Genomic DNA, 20,229 nt, shown 5'->3' on the forward strand with positions numbered 1-20,229 from the left:
TTATTGGAGGATATATATGGTTGATAAAGTACAAGGACCAGTAAATTACAGGACTTATTTTACCGTCAGCGTCTTCAATAATCGTTGCTGCGCCGTTTTGCGGGACTGACTCCGTTCTTGAAAGCCGAATCTCACTCGAACAGTTGTCGAACGCTGTTGTGTTTATTAGCACTGACTGTGTTGTTCCAGGAGACATGGACGCCATTTTAATCAGCAATGTAACTGTGATATATAATTCTTCACCCTGTAGACGAGACACAGTCAGATGCATCATTTCGATATCAGATCGGTTCCATCGCCACTCGGTATTTCAACCTCAGTCAAATAGCATTACTGTCTTGACAGCCTGGAGGGACTTTGACACGATCAAATAGGACCGCGGTCTTGGTGAACTCAAATACTCAAGAAAGTGCGCATCACAGGAGCCATCGCATTCTGTAAACAGGATGCATTGAGTCAAGCAGGCCTATAAAAGGAACATATGTAGCGCTTGCAAGGAAAGTAACCACTGTGAACTCTTCTTCTAAAACAAAATGTGTTTCAGTCATTGTCAGTCATAAACAGTACCATGCACACAAAATGAAATTGTGGCAGAAGATTGACCTTCGGTCACGTGGTGAACATGATCTGTGGTATCCAGCGTCGTGGTAGGATCAAGGACTACTGTAGCACCAACATGGAATACACACACATTCAAATCATGTCAGTCTCGATGCTGAACGTGACCCATGCAAGTTCTGAAGCGATCGGAGGAAGACAAGACCTTGCTCAGTCCTGAAAACGCCAGTTCTGAGATTTTCGTTGATTTCAAAGCATGTGGAACGGATTTTATTTAAAAACTGCACAGCCAGTGCATGCATAGGTAAACTGTTAGTGCGCTGTAGCAGAGAAGCCCCTGTGCTGGTATCAATACATAGGTTCGAGTATGCAGTAGGTTCCTGTGTGGCCGTTTGGCGTCAACAGATTACCGAAACTTGAGAGAAAACAGTTATTCAGTGTCAGTGTCATTCTCCAGTTTCAGATGAATCCAGATGACACGATGTGCATGGAACAGCGTATTCCCAACCATCCCCAGTCCATAAAGCTATGCTTCACGGGTACGCGACTAGGGCCGGTAGGCCTATATGTCATGGTATCCGACCTGACCAGCGCGTCATCGATGTCATTTTATACTGAAGCGTGCCTAGTGTCAAATTGATTACATGTAGATGCAATCGAGGGCAATTATGGTGAAGTTTCCGAGGCTCGGGAGGTAATCGCCACATCTTCGGATAATTTGCACAGCGGTTTTGCAAAAAGAGGAAAAGGTTCGGATATCAATTATTCACGCTTGTGATTGTCAGGGTGTTCCAAAAGAAATCGGCTGCAGTCAGTGTTTAAAGTGTGTCATTTCTATTGATACACTCGGTCACCGACACTGGCAAGACTAAATTACAATTGTACATTTGTCCGTAACACATTGTCTTGGAAGGTCATTACTACAGCATTTACAAGATGTTTATTTACAATTATGGCACATGAATATATCATTCTCTAAAGAGATAATAGATGAAAAAAGTTGACATTTTGTCAAAGAGGTGGTTGCATTACATAACCATAACATTAATAGTTCGTCACCGCCCATTCATATATACTTGCTAGTTTTAGCCATTGTCCTTCCATCGGCATCCTGACCCGACCCACTAAGACTGCTAATTGGGATATGAGCTATACAAGCTAAACGAGCTTGAAGATTCTATCTGTTGTCGTTACTCGTCGGAAAGATATCTTCCAAGCCTGTGACACCCCACAGATGGTTGTGCATGATACTTGATACGTTATATTGTGTATATACTAAACGTTTTCTTACGGAATCAACATACTGAATGATGTTTCTAGTAACATCATCACCGATGGTGTCGGGTAGCCATGCCACACGATTAAATGTCAGGCAGTCCCAAGACGTGAGTAGAAAGGTATAAACAGCACCAAAGCCTGATGTCCTGAGAGGAGAGTACTGTTGTACCGGCAAAGTAGACCGCATCTCTTTAGTACTGTTGTACCGGCAAAGTAGACCGCATCTCTTTTTAACACTGGAGTTTATACTGGACGGGCGAATCCTCTTGAATCGACAAATCCAGCTTGTGGCTTGACTTCCCACTTATAGTTCTTTTCCCCGCTTGGTCCCGTGCTCGGACTTGGTCCCGTGCTCGGACATGGTCCCGTGCTCGGACTTGGTCCCGTGCTCGGACTTGGTCCCGTGCTCGGACTTGGTTCCGTGCTCGGACTTGGTTCCGTGCTCGGACTTGGTTCCTTGCTCGGACTTGGTTCCGTGCTCGGACTTGGTTCGTGCTCTGTAGGGGCTTGGTCGGTGGACCCAGATATTGAACGGGAGAAGGCTGGATTTTCGTAGGCAGTTGTGTTGCAGTTACCGTCGGTGGGTTTTTCTGAAACGAGACAAAGAAGACGTACTCGATGGGATGGTACAGGATTGCGAGGGACTGTGTATTGTTTTGGGTAGACTCCCTGAGCGTGAACTCGTCTGATAGGCCGCGTGTGAATTTGATTCTAAAGTTCAAAGAAAGGATACACCGGTGTAAACTCATCATATCTGGCCCACTGTGCATGGTGCATAGCTTTATTGTGTACATAATGTTTCTCGTAAAAACTTTTAAGAAAGCATTTACCGGTACCTGCTTCTTACCAAGAATAATGGTGCCAAAGATGTCCTGTCTTGTTCAAATAAAGAGAAAATAGAAGTTCAAGAAGAGTTAAGAAACTGAGAGCATGTTGCGGGCAACCTACCATGCGTACTATCGTCAGTTTCGGTAGAAAGAGTTGTACAGACAGTATGATTGGAAGCAGTACTCTTCTTCGACTTGGTCGATGCTGCTGAAGATATCCTTGTGGTTGTAGTGGCCGTGCTCGAACCTGGAAAACAGTCGTACCAAATAAGGTTCAAAGTTCCCAATACAAAAGATTCTGGTCGACAGCTGGCAGGGGTCCAGTGGCCCAATCAGCGTAAGATAGGAACACCAGCGTTTGCTAGACTATGCTTCATCTCTTCAATTTTTCAGAATTTTGAAGTTATGAAAAATTTCAACAATTTTGGCGGGAAAACATAATCATGGCTGTCTGAAAACTAGACTACATGAACGATCATCCTGTTAGGCGAAAGCTAAATGTTTTAGAAATAAATAGAAAGAAAATGTGAGGGAAGTGTGCTAATATAAAGATTAGTATTGGTTACCATTGCGAGGTCTATAAATTCCATTCCTTTCCGAGCTACATGTAGTTTGGTCCATATTATAAATGCATTCTAAGAAAAGGAATAAATAGTTAATGTTAGTTCTACTATCAGCTGGTGAATGTGCAAGATGAAGGTGCTTGTCGTCGATGCATTAGTCTACTCATGAGAGCCTTTCTTCGATGTCGCAATGCCATGTAATTCTCATCGTGTAAGGTTAATTATACTCGTTCGGTCAGTTCTGAGAACAACCAGGAGTCACTGGTCACTGAGTAGATCCGAGTAGTTCTTTGTGCTTGTTCCTTCTGTCACTGCCCATCGACGGAAGGAGTTTAAATAAAGGATGGTGGTTTATCGCAATCTGTCAACACCATTATCTTAACCAGTGCGGCGCTGTGGTCCTGAGACACAGCCTAAAAGCAATTAGCTGTTAGACAAGACAGGTTCATAAACTTTCATCTGTCTGACAAAAAGCAATCGGGTGTTAAACAGTTCTAGAACTGCTGATAATGCGTTGTCTAAAGTGACTGGTAAGACGCCGATGGTAGCCAACCAAACACCAACGAAATGTGAAATGCTTCTTCCGTCCTTACCACCACCAACTTGCAAAGGAAAAACAACAGACATAGAGAACACAACATACACCAACAAACGTAAATTGCAGCGAAGACAACTGAGAGAAGATGATTCAAAGATGAATTTATTACACAGAGAAGGCGAGATGAGTAAAGAGCACTGACATATTCACTGTACAATGTTGCCCACGTGGAGAAACTGGTGTACAGATGTATCAGCGTCTTTAGCTTCTTCCACCTTTCAAATCGAAATTTGAAGTTAAGACAAAGCCGCAGCATTGCGATACATGTACATAGCTCACATCTTATTGGTATTAGCCGTGCGCGTTTGCGCTAAAAGGTATGTTAGAGTAATTGTTAGCAGCACGGTTAAGAACAGCTATCACCTATGTATGATTACTTTGTCAGTTTGTTAACTGAAAACAATACGATATCGTATTCTCCTACTGGAATCCTTCCTTTTTTGAAAGTCAAAGTCTCCTGTAGAAGGGAAGGGGCCGCAAGGGGAAACTCCCGGCATCCCGCTCTTTAGTTGGAAGGGCGTGTATACCGAAAGAGGCTGCACCGTGTCTGTTACAAAAGATACACACACAAAATAAGCTAAATGCAAGCCAGGGAGGCTATAGCTAACCAGTATTCTGTATTTGTTATCTCTGCATGGTTACACCAAGGTTTCTTACTCCAAAGTCATTAGGCGACTCAAAGAGGCGTGTTCTTCAAATCCGTTGATTCTAGAACCGTTCTTTTCTCAGGGTTCTGATTCAAAGATACCAAAGGTTCAGAATGTCCATGACTACGTTTTGCTGTAAAGAACTCATATGTCAACCACAATTCAGAATCCATGTCTACATATTTTGATTTTCCCATGTTCCAGTGACACCATGTCTAACGCGACTGTTCGGCCAGCTTGTTCGAACCAGATATAGATCAAGCTAAATGCAACCACGTGTGTATTTGTACATGTATATGAGTTTGAACTATCACATCGCGTAGATCTTGAATGATCCCCGTTTGTTTGCGAGAGTAAGACCTTAACGATCTTCTGCAGATAGTTGAGAAGTGTTCAGCTTTCTCCCACACGAATTGCTTTTTCTTTCTGATCAAAACGTGGGTACGCACGTGCTACATGTAAAGCAGACAGACACGCAAAAAGCGCTGCAGTGTGGCCGTGTTGTGCATACTAGCGGCTATGTAACATGCCATTCTTCTATTCATGCTGGTTTAAGAATACCATTTTGACAAGATAGTGTTCATGGCTATCCCACAACAGGTTACGAATATTAACATACCTTTTCTTAAAATAACGGGAGGGCACAGTGAGTCTTGTTCTAAACTGAAAAGCATGTGATCTACACTGAATGGCTATCCTGAAGGTCACTGTCAAAGGGTTTGCTTCCTTCAGTTCTAGTTTTGAGTTCCAAATGAAAATTAGTAATGCTTTTGCTCGGTAAGCAAGTTCGGATTCATTCTTAGCTATTCATTTTCAGTTACCAAAGGTGTATAGACTATTGAGTCCTTCAGAAAAATGTACATATTTCTCAAAGTCTTATAAAGCTACGAAAACATAAAGCAAAACCAGAGTCTTTCAAATAAAAAGAAAGACGTGATTATACTAGTGTTAGGCGTGAGCTATAGCTGCTAACGTACCTGTGGAGACGCGCTTATAAGTTGCTAATGTGACACCAGTGCTATCAGATTGTTTACAACTACCTTCTGATCCTGTCAGCTTCTTTGTTGTATTTTGATGGTTTAGAGTATACTTTCCTTGAATCAAACAGCAGAAATTTAGAATTTGGTAAAAATATTTTTACAAACAGAAAAAAACAATGAAATGATACGTTTAGCATTTTCACACTCTATTTAGGGTAACACCATGTAAAACAGGTCGTCTTTGACCACTTCTTTCTGTCACAAAGAAAACAATTTTTATCAACATTTCTCTTCAGCTTATGCAGTGAAACAAAAGCATCTTGTTTTAACTGGTAGCTGTTGTTATATTCAATACGAGCAAAGCATGAACGAAGTCCGCAATCCGCACGCAGTCTGCCCAGTAACAAACAGCGAATGCATCAACCTGAATGCATATCAAAGATATTATGAACACCAAAATACCCGTACATGCACATGCAGTTACCAATATCTAAAATGCCCTCGAGGAGAGAAACAACCGTCCTCGAAAGAATAAAATGAAGTGACGAAACAAAGATGCAACACAGCTGACTTTACACCGAGAAGACACCGAATGAAGGATATAACGAACCAGAAAGAAAGTGCATTGTTTCTCAATGAATAAAAGAAATTTCACGCACCACAAAGAAAAAGAATGAAATATCGGCAGAGAATTAATTACTCTTTCTAAAGTTCCACACTGGACCTGAATCATATTTGATCAAACAGAAGGAACCGTCGAAGGACGAAGCGGAAGAGAATTATGATAAGGACAAACGACAATGAGGTTGTTGAAGTAAGAATCAAAGTAAGTCTATGGGTGTCGGGACAACATTCAAAGCAAAGGAAAGTCCAAACAACTCCCGTGAACCCATTTGAACTCTTGAGTTATAGCTCATATCTACAATGAGATGCTTTTATCGTTTATCTTTTAGGGCGGTTTAACGTTAAATTGTGCGACAGTATCACTGTAAGCAATTGAATGGCGGCACTGGTAGCATGAAGTAATCTAGAGATGAATGCATGCAGAGAGAAACCCTTTACCAGACCGTACCTTCAGCGTTTACTATCTTATTAATGTCGTCAAGTTGGTCTGTATTGAAAAAGTGGCAAGATTAACTGCATCCTTCATGTTTTAATTAGATTCTTTGATGATGATACAGAAAACTCTATCACTGACATGCAGATACTGGTGATTGCTGTCTCCAACACCATCTTGGAAAGAGCCACACTTATTTTTGCTGCCAGCGGGACACAAGACGTGGAAGTCGTGACGAAGATCCTCGTGTTGGGGTTGAGGCGCTATAGTCGAGGGTAACGCAACCTTCAGAAACTCATTATGAAAGCACATATTTGCGGATTGGATCATGAATGAAAATTTACGCCACGACGGGAGTTGTCGACACATCCATCAGTGGCTTATTACCAAACGTTGCTAGTTGTCATGCAACTCTACTCTGCTCAAAGAGGACACACCTTGTTTGAAATCACTAGAAGATACATTGAAGGCCGCATTGAAGGCCGGTGCGAAGGAGAAGAAGTTCATGAAAGGGGTGCATTGGTGTATAAGCTCTCACCTTTACTCGACCTTGAGTCCTCTGGGGTGGGGCAGCAGATAAGTTTTCTCATCCACGCATGTTGCACATCCTTCTTCAGAAGACAATAAAACACAAAGACCCAGAGGCCTTGCAGCGTGTTAAGAATGGCGAAGATGTAGGCAAAGGCAAGGCTGGCATCGCCTGAAAAATAACAAGGTGGAAATCTGCAGTGGAGACGTTCACATTTGGCCTCGTGCTCGACACTCAGCTCGAGACTTATCAAGCAATATCTCCAAGTTGTGGCTGGGTAGACATCCAGGTAGTCACCACATGTAGTTCCGTAACCAGAATTGCTTTGACGAGTAGCTGGTGACACTCAGAACGATGAACGTTTCTTTAAATATGTTGCTTTCTAAAAAAGATCTGCAAAACGACCAGTCAGGAAGATGATTGGTAGCACAAGGGTTCAGATGGTAAAAAGTTTGAGATGGATGTTAAGCCTTAACACAAAGCCCTCTTTCGGGTTGCTGTTCAGAACCCGAGATGATTCAAGGTCGAACAGACTTACCAATGGAAAGGAAAGCAAAAAGCCACGTTAGACCAAGAAGAACCAGCACACTGACGGCGCCTCGAAGCTGCGTCATAGTCGATGTATGAGCTTTGTCCATCTTGGTCAGTTTCTTCCTCTCTGTCAACCGATGGAGCTGGCGGATAACCATGATAAATGCGATGATGTTGACGATGAGAATGGCACATACTGGCGCCACTATCGCACCGTAGAATGGGATGTCACGGATCCAACAACTGAAGAGACGAGAGAAAAAGGTTGCCACAGGACTTTTCATTCCGCAGTGGTGCACATGCAATGCATTCAGATGTTAGTTCAATGAAGACATATACCGTCGAGTCTATTTCTATTTCAAATTTGCAGCAATACTTTGAACCTTGGTTCAGCTACGTGTGCTGAAACGAATCGTTTGTGTGTATCCCACTTATCGAACAGATCTGAGCTCTATCGGTTCGTAAGACAACCAAGATCAATCATTTGGTCATAGCATCCATCTGCTCTCGCTGGACCACCAAATGTTGTACTTACATCTGTCCACCCTTTAGGTAGTAGTTGTCCGTTTTATTCACCCCGATAGTTATGGAAACGATCACTAACGGGAGACCTGGAAGAAGATCAAAGACACGTATGTAAGTTCAATGAGATTAGACTGCAGACGACAATTGGTTAAAAGGACTGTAAACTGACTTGACTTGACTTGATACGAAATATCTCCTCTAATTGCAACGTTGGGTATACCCAGTATATATTGGTATTCTTTGTGAGTAAATAGAAGAGAACGCGTATGGAGAAAGTAGGTAGGCGTGGCGGTGACCTATGGAGAGGAGGAGCTATCCGACAAACGTGGATCTTCGTGGTATCAAAACAAGATAAAGTAATTACCCATTTACAGAGAGGTTACATGTCTTATATTGCGAATCACTGTCCCAATTGCATGCTCGTTCAAAAATCTGCCAACACAAGTACTTCAATGATGATGGTTTCTCAACTCACCCCATCCAACTAAACAGCATTTTAGGATTAATTTTGAGAAATATGGTCGGAAGACCCTCACGAGAGCGAGATACATGTAGAATGCTTCAACTCCCATCCACGTGAAGCCAGCTAGTAGGAAGTAGTGCAGCAGTACAGCCACAGCCTGAAACAAAAATGTTAATGAAGTTTTGTAATGTAAAGTTTTCCGCCGTTAATGAGTTCTATGAGATATTGGAAGTCTACTTTGAAACAATGCTATCAAAATCCCAACATATACACGGCAATGGGCTCTGGCCTCTACATACCCATACTGAACTTCCAGCGCTACTGCCTCCGCAGCCTCCGCCCATACGCACGTTGTCTGGAAGCAAGCTGAGCAATGTCGATACATTGAGAGTCAAGATGCAACATACCTTGCAAGCCCCATCATCCACCTGGTAGTGCGTCCCCCCAAGGAAGACTATATTGAGACCAAGCAGAGCAGCGCAAAGATTCAGCAGTATCTTCGACGGGTTGTCCTTCAGCAACTTTCGATGGAAGTAGACGTAGGTAAAGATGGTAAAGATGAGAGCGACCGCCGACAGGGTGCATCCGGTTATCGAGATGATGGTGAGAGCCTGCTGGTGGCTGGCGCTCATGTCCGAATTAGAGCCATAGACGTCCTGAAACGAAAATGATCCTTATAGAATATTGTACTGTTTTCTAAACTATCCATTGCAATCGTCATGCCGATCTAAGCTTCAGGTTTGATTGGGTGACACGTTAAACATGTTAGGTTAAGCAGTTTGATTATTTGCTTAGGAGGTATCGCGCCACAACATGAGGATTCTGATAAGGAGTGATTGCCCAGCCGATCCATTGCTCGGCATTTTGTCTTTAGCATAATACTCTATACAACCATACCATGAGAAGAGCGAAATTTGTCAAATGATCGCATTTGCAGGTCGTAACACCAGCTTCGGTCGCTCCAACGGTGCAGCCTTTCGTTGACCAGGTTCCTTTTCCCCCGTTGGAGGCTTGGTCCCACCAGGTACATCGAGGGTTGTCGGCAAGCTGAAGGGAAACGCGATGGATGATTCACAGGAATATTGGATCAGCGACTTTTTACACAATGACATCATTTTATGATTTGAAATTTGGGCATCCAACGCCTGTGAAAACCGCGCTGTTCAGAGGTTCCTGCTGCAGTGGAAATCAGGCGTTAAGGTTGCAAAAGTGTTAGGCCGAACTCATTTGTTTTTTCCTGCGTCACTTCGAACAAGTTTCACCGCATGGATTCGTTTCTCATTTTACATGTATCTTTGTTAGATGTACTGTACCTTTTTCTCTCTATGTTCGAACTTCATGTCTATAAGGTCTGACCCTGTAAGACCGCTGACTGGTCGGTCCAATATTGCAGCGAGGACCATCGAGTTAGATGTCGTGTTGAACTTCTTGCTATCACCGACTACCAACGTGCTAGAGTCCAACTCCATCAGCTGCAAGTGAAATATGAATGACATTTTGGTACAGTTAGGATTTGGAAGAATCACCAGATTAATGACATGTATACTCATCCTTCAGGTCTTTCGTTCATGTTATGGCTTCAGCAATTTTGGTCATGATGCTCGAAATCATTTGTAGAAGATAGATTGGTAGAAAATAAAATGGAGGAAATTGTACCAATCTTCGTTTTCGTTTTCGGACTTTAAACAGTAACAAATGATTTCTGCTAGTAGTCTAGAGTAACCATTTGAGGTTGGTCTCGCCTTGTGTGCGTATAGCCCCAACCAGTTCGCTCGTTGCAAGGACTTCGCCATCACAAATGTACCTTGAATAACATATCAGATTTGTAACCAACGAATGCGGCTTTCTTTATTGCTTTATCTTTGAAGACCCCCGGAGGAATAGTGACGCTTGTTTTGACTGTGGCACCTCGTTTACCCACTCCTACCTGAAAAAGAAAATTTTCAAGTAAGATCAGTCAATATGCGTTTGCATTTCTTTCAAAATCGCATGTAATGTAACAGAAAATGACGAAATGTCTACTATCAATCGTGTACCACTTTTACCAACAAGCAAGACCAATGAAAGGCAGTATCTGCTAACTTTGTCTACATCTGACTTGCTCACATTTGTGTCATTAAATTCTGGATAACCTGGCTTGGCCGTCACACCATACTGCAAACCACCGTCTGCCTTTCCCGTGGTAGTGTCCACCAGGGTTAAAGCGAGATTGTTGTCCACCACGTCCATCTCCTGCCCGGGTTTCAGCGATATCTTCTTTATCATGGCCTCGATGTTGGCAACCAAACTGCAAAAAGAACCATGCCAGATATTCAAAGCTGTAGATGAAACACGGGTTAACAGAGAGAGAAGGGTTGCAAACTGCCGACAATGGCAGCCAGTCGGACATTTCAACAAGGATCGATCGCACCTGTAGCGAATAGAAGTCCGTCATTTTGGGGATATGGTTCCGTATACTGACTCTGGATTTTCGGGTACCCCTATGGCAATAGCAGTGATCGTCGACTTGGTAGAAAAAGGTTTAAGAATACGCTAAGTAAACTGTCCATTTGATTACCGTCGTGCACTGCCAGCTCGCTGCATTGTATTGAAGTCAACATCGAGGAGATTGCTGATACATCCAACCACGTTCTTCGTGGTGCTGTTCACGTTTTCTTTGTAGAAAGCCGCCTCACTGTTCACAATGTTGTCAATAACTTCTGTGGACATTGAAACGTCCGCTACATTCTCTGCAGATGCTGACACGGTTGCGAGCTGTTTGGATACAGCATTTACTGTCCCTGGAATGTTCAAGTACCTCGATTATTTGAAGGTGTTCAAAAAATATATCGCATTTCCATCCAAGGAAAGGAGTTCCCTGGAGCCGAACACTGAGAGTTGTATAAAGGTTTGTCGATTTCACCTCAATCTGGCCTTCGAATGGCGGAACCTTTCTCAATGATCCAAAACTGTCTCAGGGAAAAGATTTCAAGATGCCTTCTCCAAGTGGCCATGTTGAATATCAGAGCTTATAGCTTGTGAGAAACTTATCAATAGTTCAGCTACATTTGCAGTGATTAACAAACGGATGCTCACCATTTGTAATGGGCAACTTGGTCAGCGTATTCAGTGCCTCAGTCGTCTTGCTGATGTAGGCGCAGTGTCTCAAGTCAGGATCGCCCCATACCGGAATCAGCTCATCACCTGAGGGGGACGGCCCAAAAACGCTTCAAACAAAAAGCATACAGTTCATGATGGCAGATGGTAAGCTGCAAACAGTCATTGCCAAGAGTAAAAAAGGATGTCTTATGAAGGAGCACGTAAGGGAGGCAGACCCACTACCGGTACCATCATAATACGTGTCAGTCCACGACACTTCAGGTGTCTGCTATCATCGTTTCGATTTTTTGGGGCTCAGTACTTTCCGGATAAACCTTTACTGCGCATCTGCTTTTGGCCTACTGAATCACAAATGGAAAGCTATCTTGTCTTTAAACGTGTACATGTGTACTAGCCAAGGAAGCAGACAATGCCTTGCAGTGTGCAGTTTACAAAACCTAAAGAAGCACGCCCTTCTCTTCAAGAAGATGACATTTTCTTCATCTTACCATCTTCTCGTGCTCATGCCTTCGTTTCCCTGTCGTTGGCACTCCACCATGGATGTTGCTCCTGACTTCGTCGTCGGCCAGGAGTAGTTCCCTTTCAGCTCGTCAAATGTCTGCTCAGGAAGACAATCTGTGAAAACAGCCAATACAGCACTTGTTAGAAAGTGAGACCCCATACACCTTTTTATTCTGCTTTGCTCTAAACTTGCCACGCATACACGAGTTACAAGTCAGAAGTCCAATTTTAGTTTATCAGTAACCTGTTTCCGCAAAGGTCCCTTCCCTAGAATCGGTTGATGTGATTCTTTCGGTTTAAACAGCTTTCATTTGACGAACGATGTATAGGGCTGGTGGGTAACCAAGGGGTCCATCTACTCAGTAAACGGAGAGGGGTAACTTACATTCAGTTGTCCATATTTCAATCTTGCCTGGTCCTATTTCTTCCTTCAGTACAGGATCAGTAGCAAAGCCAAGTTCGATGGCAGGTTTTAGGGAATTCAGAATGGTATCCATATACCCACGTAAAAACGTTGCATTCACTTCAACATATCCCTCCGATCCTTCGATTTTGAATGTTGGAGGTTGAATCACACCTGGTAGATTTGCGGCATTCACAACATTGACAATCTTTAAAGAAAGAAAACAACAACTTGTTAAACACTTTTCAATAGTCAAAGAGAAAATCATTATCACAATTATGAGTAAGATCTGGGTTTGTCGAAGAAAGACGAATCCAAGTGTCTAAGTTAGACTGGCAAACATAGGTACTGATCGACAAACAAGTTCACAGAATTCTGTAGAGTAAAAATTCTGTAACTTACGGCTGCTTGTATTTCTGTTGAGTTTGCGGTTTTGGCGTCCTTCAGATTGAGTTTAATCTTGAATACAATATTCTTGAGATAATCTTAAAAGATCAGAGCAAACAAATTAGTACATCGTTAGTGTTACGAATGGTACGAACTCATACGTCATGAGCACTGGTAAAATACATGTAACATAACACCCCTCTACCCACACTGACTCTTTTTTTTCTAAATTAACGAGATTGGATCCGCATATTCCGGCTTAAAAAGTCACTACATCGATGTCGGCAGGCAAAAGTAACGATAAAGGAAAAATGTGACGGATTTAGTGGGGGACTCTGTAGTCTAATAGGCCTACCTCTTTATCTAGTCCTGCCACTCGTGTCTTCATCTAAAATAAGATATTATATGTTTTGACAAAGATACCAACTTCTTGTACAAGTTATAGGCCTATGTGCCAATTACCCATACCTACACGTACCTTTTATTTCCTCGTATCCCTCATTACACAAGTCACCCCCGCAGCACATGGTACAAGAGCCTTGCTGATCATAAAAGCCATCCTTCGGGTCGACGCATGGCGCTGGCTGTTGGCTGGTACAGTCTGATTCACTACATAACTTTTGCAATGCCCAGTGACCCTTTTTTGTAAACTCGAACTCCATCTTGCAAGCAATCTGAGACGGAATATATAGATATATGCATGGAGAAGAAGGCAACCGAAGACACGGTAGACCAAGGAGGATTTGGATTGACGATGTCACTAAAGGAATGGAAGAGAAAAGGACCGGAGATCTGATCCGCTTCGCAGAACTATGGTGACGCATTCAGTTACAGGGTTGCCCCAATGGCCACACGGCGGTGAGGCAGATAGACAGATAGACAGCTGGAGAAGAAAACGAATCATATACAGCGCCTGCAATATTCATAAACAAAATTTTGGCTAGCACGAAAAGGCTTCACCAGAAAAGCATTGTCTAGGTTTTCAGTTGAACTTACCTGGCCAGCACTACAGTTTATAACGAAGCCTTTCGCATCACATTCGTCATCATTGAAGGCGCTCGTTTTGCTGCAAGACATGCACCGCGTCGCTGGTGGCGGTGGCTCTGGAAGCAAGTCAGGCCATGGTTTATCAAAACAAGTTACGCATATGGCTATCAAGAAACAACAAGAAAAAGAGTCGCAATCATAAAATATTATTTTCGTAATTTCTTACCAAACTTTATGTTTTACTTTTATTTAGCGAGATGATTTTTTTTTTCTTTGTAACATTTTTTTAAACAGCTTAATTACAATACAATTTCTCTGTGATGAGGTAGTGCGTCTCATTGGCGTATTTTGGTTGTTAACAAAATCATTGCACCGGATATTTCGCCAGGTTCAATTGGAACGGGGGGGGGGGGGGGGATCATATTCTTACCACAAGCTGAATAAATTGGCGAATCGAACGGAACGCTTGAAAGGAACTGCAGACTTTCCAAGTTACTGCACCTAATACCAAGAATCGATATCGGCGTCGGTTTGTAGGTTGCGGCCCATTTATAGAAATCCCTCTCCACGCAACCGCAATTCAAAGTGACACCCCGGAGGTCTATCACGCTAAGATGTCTCAGGCCCGTAAATGCTTTTGCAGTGATTGTTGTGATTGGGTTGCTGCTGAGGTCTCTGTTGAAGTCAGACATAGAAGATAATTACTTATCAACAAACATATATATGCTGAAATCAAAATGCTACAATGTATTCAAGAACATCAATAACATGTGATTCATTCAGTTTTCATGATCATCAAGTATTCAGCACGTTTAATTGGATACAACCGGAAGTTATTACTCAGTCTATACGTCTGATCTCAGAAGAGATTTATGCTAAGGTCCGATAGTTGTTAATCAAGGTCAGTGTCAGAGAACATATTATACTGTAAGCAGAACAAATACAATCCGTTTTTACTTACAAATTTATCAATTCTTTTAGATCTGTAAAATCGCCATCGTTGATACTGGTGATCCTGTTGGTAGACAGCTGCCTAAAATGAAACGAATGTTCTTATAATACTGATATTTTAACCCTCACAGTGCTGGAGATTTCTTAACATTTGAAACTTGGTATCTCAGTCAGTGTCATTCATTGGCAAAGAGACTTTAACACTGTATGTAAAAAGTCACAGGCTTCAAAATGACACCGAACACGGGAAGGACTCGCTCTTTGTTGAATTTCGAGTTAGTCACGCGAAGAGGGGAGTCTTTCTCAAAGAAATTTTAAGTCAAAATGTCTATTAAATCGGCATATAATCCTGGACATAAACGAGTGATACGTGTATCATTTTTCCAATTGTGTGTATCACTTCAGATTGATCGAACGCCATGATTCTGGTATCTTCGCGCACCTATTTTAATGGTAGTCTATAGGTTCAAACGCATGTATTTCATGCATGTATTTGATAGTTCGGCCAATAGCAAAATGGCTATCTAGGTTCCAATTCATGTATTTGATAGTTCGGCCAATCATGAGTTGATACATGGTCACGTTTACTTACAATTTTTTTAACTTCCTAAGATTCTTTAACACTGACTTTTTTTGAGGAATATGTTCAATTTCATTGTGACTTAAATCCCTGAAAAACAAAATTCAACATAAGGCAGCGCTTTGGCATCAACAATCAGAATAAATCTTCAGCTGCAACCTGATTCCCAATCTCATGCAAGGTTACTCTAGCAGTAACTAAATTGTGTTTACCATTTCGTCTAAAAGTCGACCATGCTTTAGGAATAATGCAATGTGCGCTATAGATAGCGCGTGATTTGTACGTGTACAACATTCACCCTTATCTTCCTCTATCAAATGAGTACAATGAAAATTGAATCCAATCTTGTTGATATTTCATAATAAAAAGAAAGGTTTAGTGACTTACAATTCCACCACTTCATTAGGTATTCCACCCGGAAAAGTAGTAAGCGGTGGGGTTCTCATGTTACAGTTCACAAACTTATACCGCTGCCGACTTGCACCTTCAGGCCGGCAGTCACAGATGGGTTTATTGGAACTACACGCCGTCCTTGCTTGTAGCAAACCAACAAAATTGAAAATCCCGTAAAGAGATAATAAGGCTGTCCTTCTCAGCATCATTGCCCTTTTGGTTCAATCAGGAGTCTCCTCAGTGTTCTGATTGTTTGAGTTAGGTCACGAGCCGAGGCGGCCGAGAAACATTGTGAGATATCCTGTCTCATGTAACGTCTAGCTGCTAGAACTTCATCTGAAAGATAAATCGAGTATCACCTTCTTCAAATGATGGCACTATCACGTGTCGTTTGTGTATCACATTTAGCTTGGCTGCTCAAAATGAACCAACATCATCAGTCCCAAAACTTTTTTGACTTTGAAAGCTGTTCAGAATTTTGACTTTTTTTCTGCTTACCCTTACCCTAACCCTGCAGACAATGACGTAAAAGATGACATATTATCCTTTATCTGCAGGGATTTATGACGACTGTGGTTACGAGACTGTTATTTGTTCATTATTGGTTTATTGACTTTACAATACACAATTACTTGGTGACCAAGACATTCAACATCGTTAACGGTATCGGCAGTAGCTAAAGCCAGAAGCGTAATCCTATTTTAAATGGGTAGGAGACTTCTATCGCCAGTACATCCTGAGCTGCAGGGGGCCTTCCACTCGGCGAGGAAGGAGCATACAACTGACCCTAGCATTCGAACATGTCCCCAGTATGGTGCAGTATATCATGTACCTTGCAAATACAAGTGAAGGTCATGTACAGTCACCATGGTCCGCGTACTTAGTTAAAAGCATACGTGTATCTTTCAGAGTGTTTCGTTCATCTCGTTATCGAGTTAAGAGTCGTCTGTCAGTGTAACACGAAAATTATTGATTGACATTCTCATGAATACGTCAAAATCTGATTCTTTCAAAACTCCAATTGACATTAATTAATAACGTCTATTGATGACTGAATCATTGGCCTATATTACCGACAATATACCAAATTACCGGTGTTATGCGGCGAAATTCAGAGTCAACGCTTACTCGGCCAAAGAGTTAGATAGGGACTTCCTGGTACAACTTCACTAAGATCATCACCGATCACCTTTGAATCCGCACAATCATGAATACCGAAAGGAAAGGACATTTCATAAATCTGAAAAGAATCGTCGTTGATTCACCTCGTAACTGTCTGGGACATTTCTAAAGAAAAAAAACCCTGAAAATTGGCCCAATTTTTTGGGCGAAAAATGTAACTTGTTTGTAATGTAACGGTTCGTTTGGGATGAGATCGAAAAATCTGCACTCCGCGCAGCGACTGCCATGATAATTAAACATATAAAGAAATTTAGACATACCATGATCCTTGTTCAGTCCCTCAGACACACATGTCAGATATGAACGCGGTTTTAGAAAGGCACAAGATATCACAATGTACATAAAGCACTCATCAAAGACGTCCGCAAATTATTTCCGCAAATGTCAATTCCTGACCTGGTTGCCCTGGTTGCCCTGGTGTCCCCGTTGCCCGCTTGGTTGGTAGAGTTGTAGCCCAGCTAATTAGCAAAGTTTGATTTAGGTCTTGGAGGACAGAGCGTCCACAGTTTGTGCCCTAAAGGTTTATCGTTATCTCTATGACATGTACTAATTTTTAAGACCTCAATGTCGTTTTCATATGTGTATAAATTAGATATACAATGTGGAGGTAATGATAGAAAATGATAATAATGTATTTATCACATTTATAAAGTTCGAATTTTAGGCCCACCTTGTCACTGACCTAAATACCCAGCGAGTTAAGAAAGACATTTCTGTTGAAATTTCGGCTGCGTAGATTTTTGTTTGTTTGGCTCGTCCATGGTCAACATGGGAGTTGTGACCCCAACAAAGTGTAGCCATACAAATATTACTGTGAATAAAATGAGAGGCGACATTTTATTCATAGAAATTGCCCGGATGAGTTCGCATGAAAATGTCAGCACTCAGTGAAGACTTTTGTTTGATGTGAATCATTGCAGGATCGCTATACGTCATGTACATCACACGATGCAGAATAAGTTAAACAGACGGACATGACGCCGAAAAGCTAAAGGCTTCTCTCCAATATGTGCCAACGGTAGCACCAACGGTTAATAAGCGTGGAGATTTCGGTTGCATTTCAAGAACGGATGAGGGCCAATACCGAAAAGTTGTCCAAGCGACGAAGTTTCGGACAAAACTCATCGAATTCGATTGGAAGGCAAAAATTCCAACCTCAAAATTTCAAAACTAAAACCTGAAGATCTCTCATTATGTCATTGATGAAGAGCTGATAAGTCATCGTAATAATAGCCATGCGTGATGGTGAAAAACCGGCTGTTGAAGGCTAATACTGATCAAATGATTGGCTTTTGGTCATGACAGTCCGACATCAAGTAGATACCTAGTGTCTTTTTTTCAGAAAGTGTCCAGGCTGCGGTGGACATGGTTTACCAATTAACCTTGATGACTTTTGCTGTATGGCGTTATTTCTGATCAATGGTCGTTCATGTTGCCATGATTTGCACTCTCGAGTCGATTTGCTTAATAAAAAGTACAATGTTCATGTACGTGCCGCTGATCGACTGTATCATTACTCAGTTAGAGGCGTGTATGACGGACTCGGCAATTTGCAAAAGTATTTTTTTATCATAACGCAGTTTGTGGAAAATTTGCTATAATGGTAAACAGAATACTAATTAGTTATAATATTGGGTCAAATAACTAATCACCAGTATTTTATTGACGGCACAACCTTGAAGCAAACCATCCCTTCAACCTGCTCAGTGGCACTGACACTAACGTGCAGAATATGTCAGCAGATAAAATATTCTAATGTACGAGCAAAATATGTCAAAACGAGAGAAAAGACTTGCGTTTGAACGCCGACACTGCTTTAGGAATGTCACTACTAGCCCTGTCCCTGCCCCAAACCAGTTACCCTCTGCAGGAACCCGCGGCAGTAACTCATTGCGCTTGGCTAGAGTATGGCCAAGGCTGAAGAAACGCAGCGTTTCCTAATGACAACTGGAAAGGTCCTAATCCATGTTGTCAACATTTATTGATCTTTAAATTTGTTTTAAAATCCTGTGAGTAATAGTTTCTGCATAGGTCATTCTCGGTGGACTAACCACGGGAAACACGAGTCGAGCTTATTCTGGCCTTGTTTACCATGATATTTCTGTTGCATAAATGAATGTGGAATGCTTATATTTGCACGTTGTGAGTTCTAGTTTGCTAGTTGAAGTTATTGAAGTATGCAGTCACTGGCCCCGGTTAATACATAATGTATGTATGCCCTGCTTGTCATGCAAGTAGGTATTGATCACTCTACAAGTTCGTCCAAAATAATTTGCAATATACCATACTTGACTATACGTACAGCCAAGTTATCCACGGTTGAGTTGTTCATAACAACGTTACCTTTAACGGAGACGTTAAGTCTTAACGTGAAAGTTTAGAGGGTTTAACTGAAAGAGATAACGTCCTTGAGGATACTTAACGTAACCGTTAGGATAACGTGACTTTTATGCTTTTGAACAACCGGGCCCAGGCTGTCGATTTCAAAATGTTCTTAACATGCATCAATTTATGTTTTGAAATACTGGACTATCAAACACGTAATAATTATCAGGGTAGGAATTGACCACTTTTGGATGATAGTGTTATGAAATGGGATTACTATCAGTAACACCAGTGTATACCCACCAGCAATGGATTTCGAGCACTGTCAATTTTGAACATTTAAGGAAATCCCACTCGACTTACCATTGGATGTTAACCATGTTATTCCTAAATGCCCCCAATCAATCCAGAGCGTAACATCAAATAAAATTAAATGTCACATGAGAAAACTTTATGAGGATGCGCGACCTCCACGTCTGTTGAAGTGTGGTACATACAATAGGTTTATCGGTGTCACATCTGGTGATCTAGGACTCCTGAAGTACGACTGATTATATGATCACGACTCCGTAATATCGTGTTAGAAAGACGAGGAACCGGTCGGGAATTATCGACATTCTACTCACCAGCACATGAACATCTATGGTGAACTTAGAAACACGGGGCGACACGCGGTGTTGTCTAATTCAGATTGAGGATTCAACTCGGGACGTCATGCATTGCGCTCTGCTGGCACGTCGGGGACAACAGTTCACCGGAGAGATAAGGTCATCTCGCCAACAAAAACCGACAACTGCAAATTGTTTCCCCACAATATCACATTCTCCCGATAAATAATCAAAATTGGGTCGAGCTATTTTCGTTT

At 41.9% G+C, this 20,229-nt stretch overlaps 1 protein-coding gene across 11 annotated transcripts; it reads right to left on the reverse strand.

Annotated features, from left to right (window-relative positions):
- Nucleotides 1-1,479: 1,479 nt before the first annotated feature.
- LOC135487963 (adhesion G-protein coupled receptor G2-like) lies at nucleotides 1,480-20,173 on the reverse strand. 11 transcript variants are annotated; one of them, XM_064772275.1, is made up of 25 exons: nucleotides 19,991-20,171; nucleotides 15,852-16,193; nucleotides 15,477-15,554; nucleotides 14,895-14,966; nucleotides 14,364-14,608; nucleotides 13,943-14,049; nucleotides 13,425-13,620; nucleotides 12,962-13,044; nucleotides 12,542-12,767; nucleotides 12,144-12,270; nucleotides 11,632-11,762; nucleotides 11,114-11,336; nucleotides 10,663-10,843; nucleotides 10,361-10,483; nucleotides 9,870-10,028; nucleotides 9,454-9,603; nucleotides 8,964-9,212; nucleotides 8,569-8,713; nucleotides 8,104-8,179; nucleotides 7,576-7,811; nucleotides 7,047-7,208; nucleotides 5,512-5,565; nucleotides 4,249-4,371; nucleotides 2,785-2,910; nucleotides 1,480-2,426 (listed from the first exon to the last, which is right to left on the reverse strand). In XM_064772275.1, the coding sequence occupies exons 2-25, from the start codon at nucleotides 16,064-16,066 to the stop codon at nucleotides 2,080-2,082; spliced, it is 3,834 nt and encodes a 1,277-aa protein (XP_064628345.1). In that variant the 5' UTR covers nucleotides 16,067-16,193; nucleotides 19,991-20,171; the 3' UTR covers nucleotides 1,480-2,079. The 11 variants fall into 11 exon arrangements, with proteins under 11 accessions (XP_064628345.1, XP_064628341.1, XP_064628346.1 ...); XM_064772271.1 differs by having other exon boundaries at nucleotides 5,449-5,565; XM_064772276.1 differs by lacking the exons at nucleotides 4,249-4,371; nucleotides 5,512-5,565 and adding exons at nucleotides 3,230-3,298; nucleotides 6,524-6,562.
- Between the last annotated feature and the right edge of the window lie 56 nt (nucleotides 20,174-20,229).

Source organism: Lineus longissimus, chromosome 5 (genome assembly GCF_910592395.1).
Source record: "Lineus longissimus chromosome 5, tnLinLong1.2, whole genome shotgun sequence".
Classification (NCBI taxonomy): Eukaryota; Metazoa; Nemertea; class Pilidiophora; order Heteronemertea; family Lineidae; genus Lineus; species Lineus longissimus.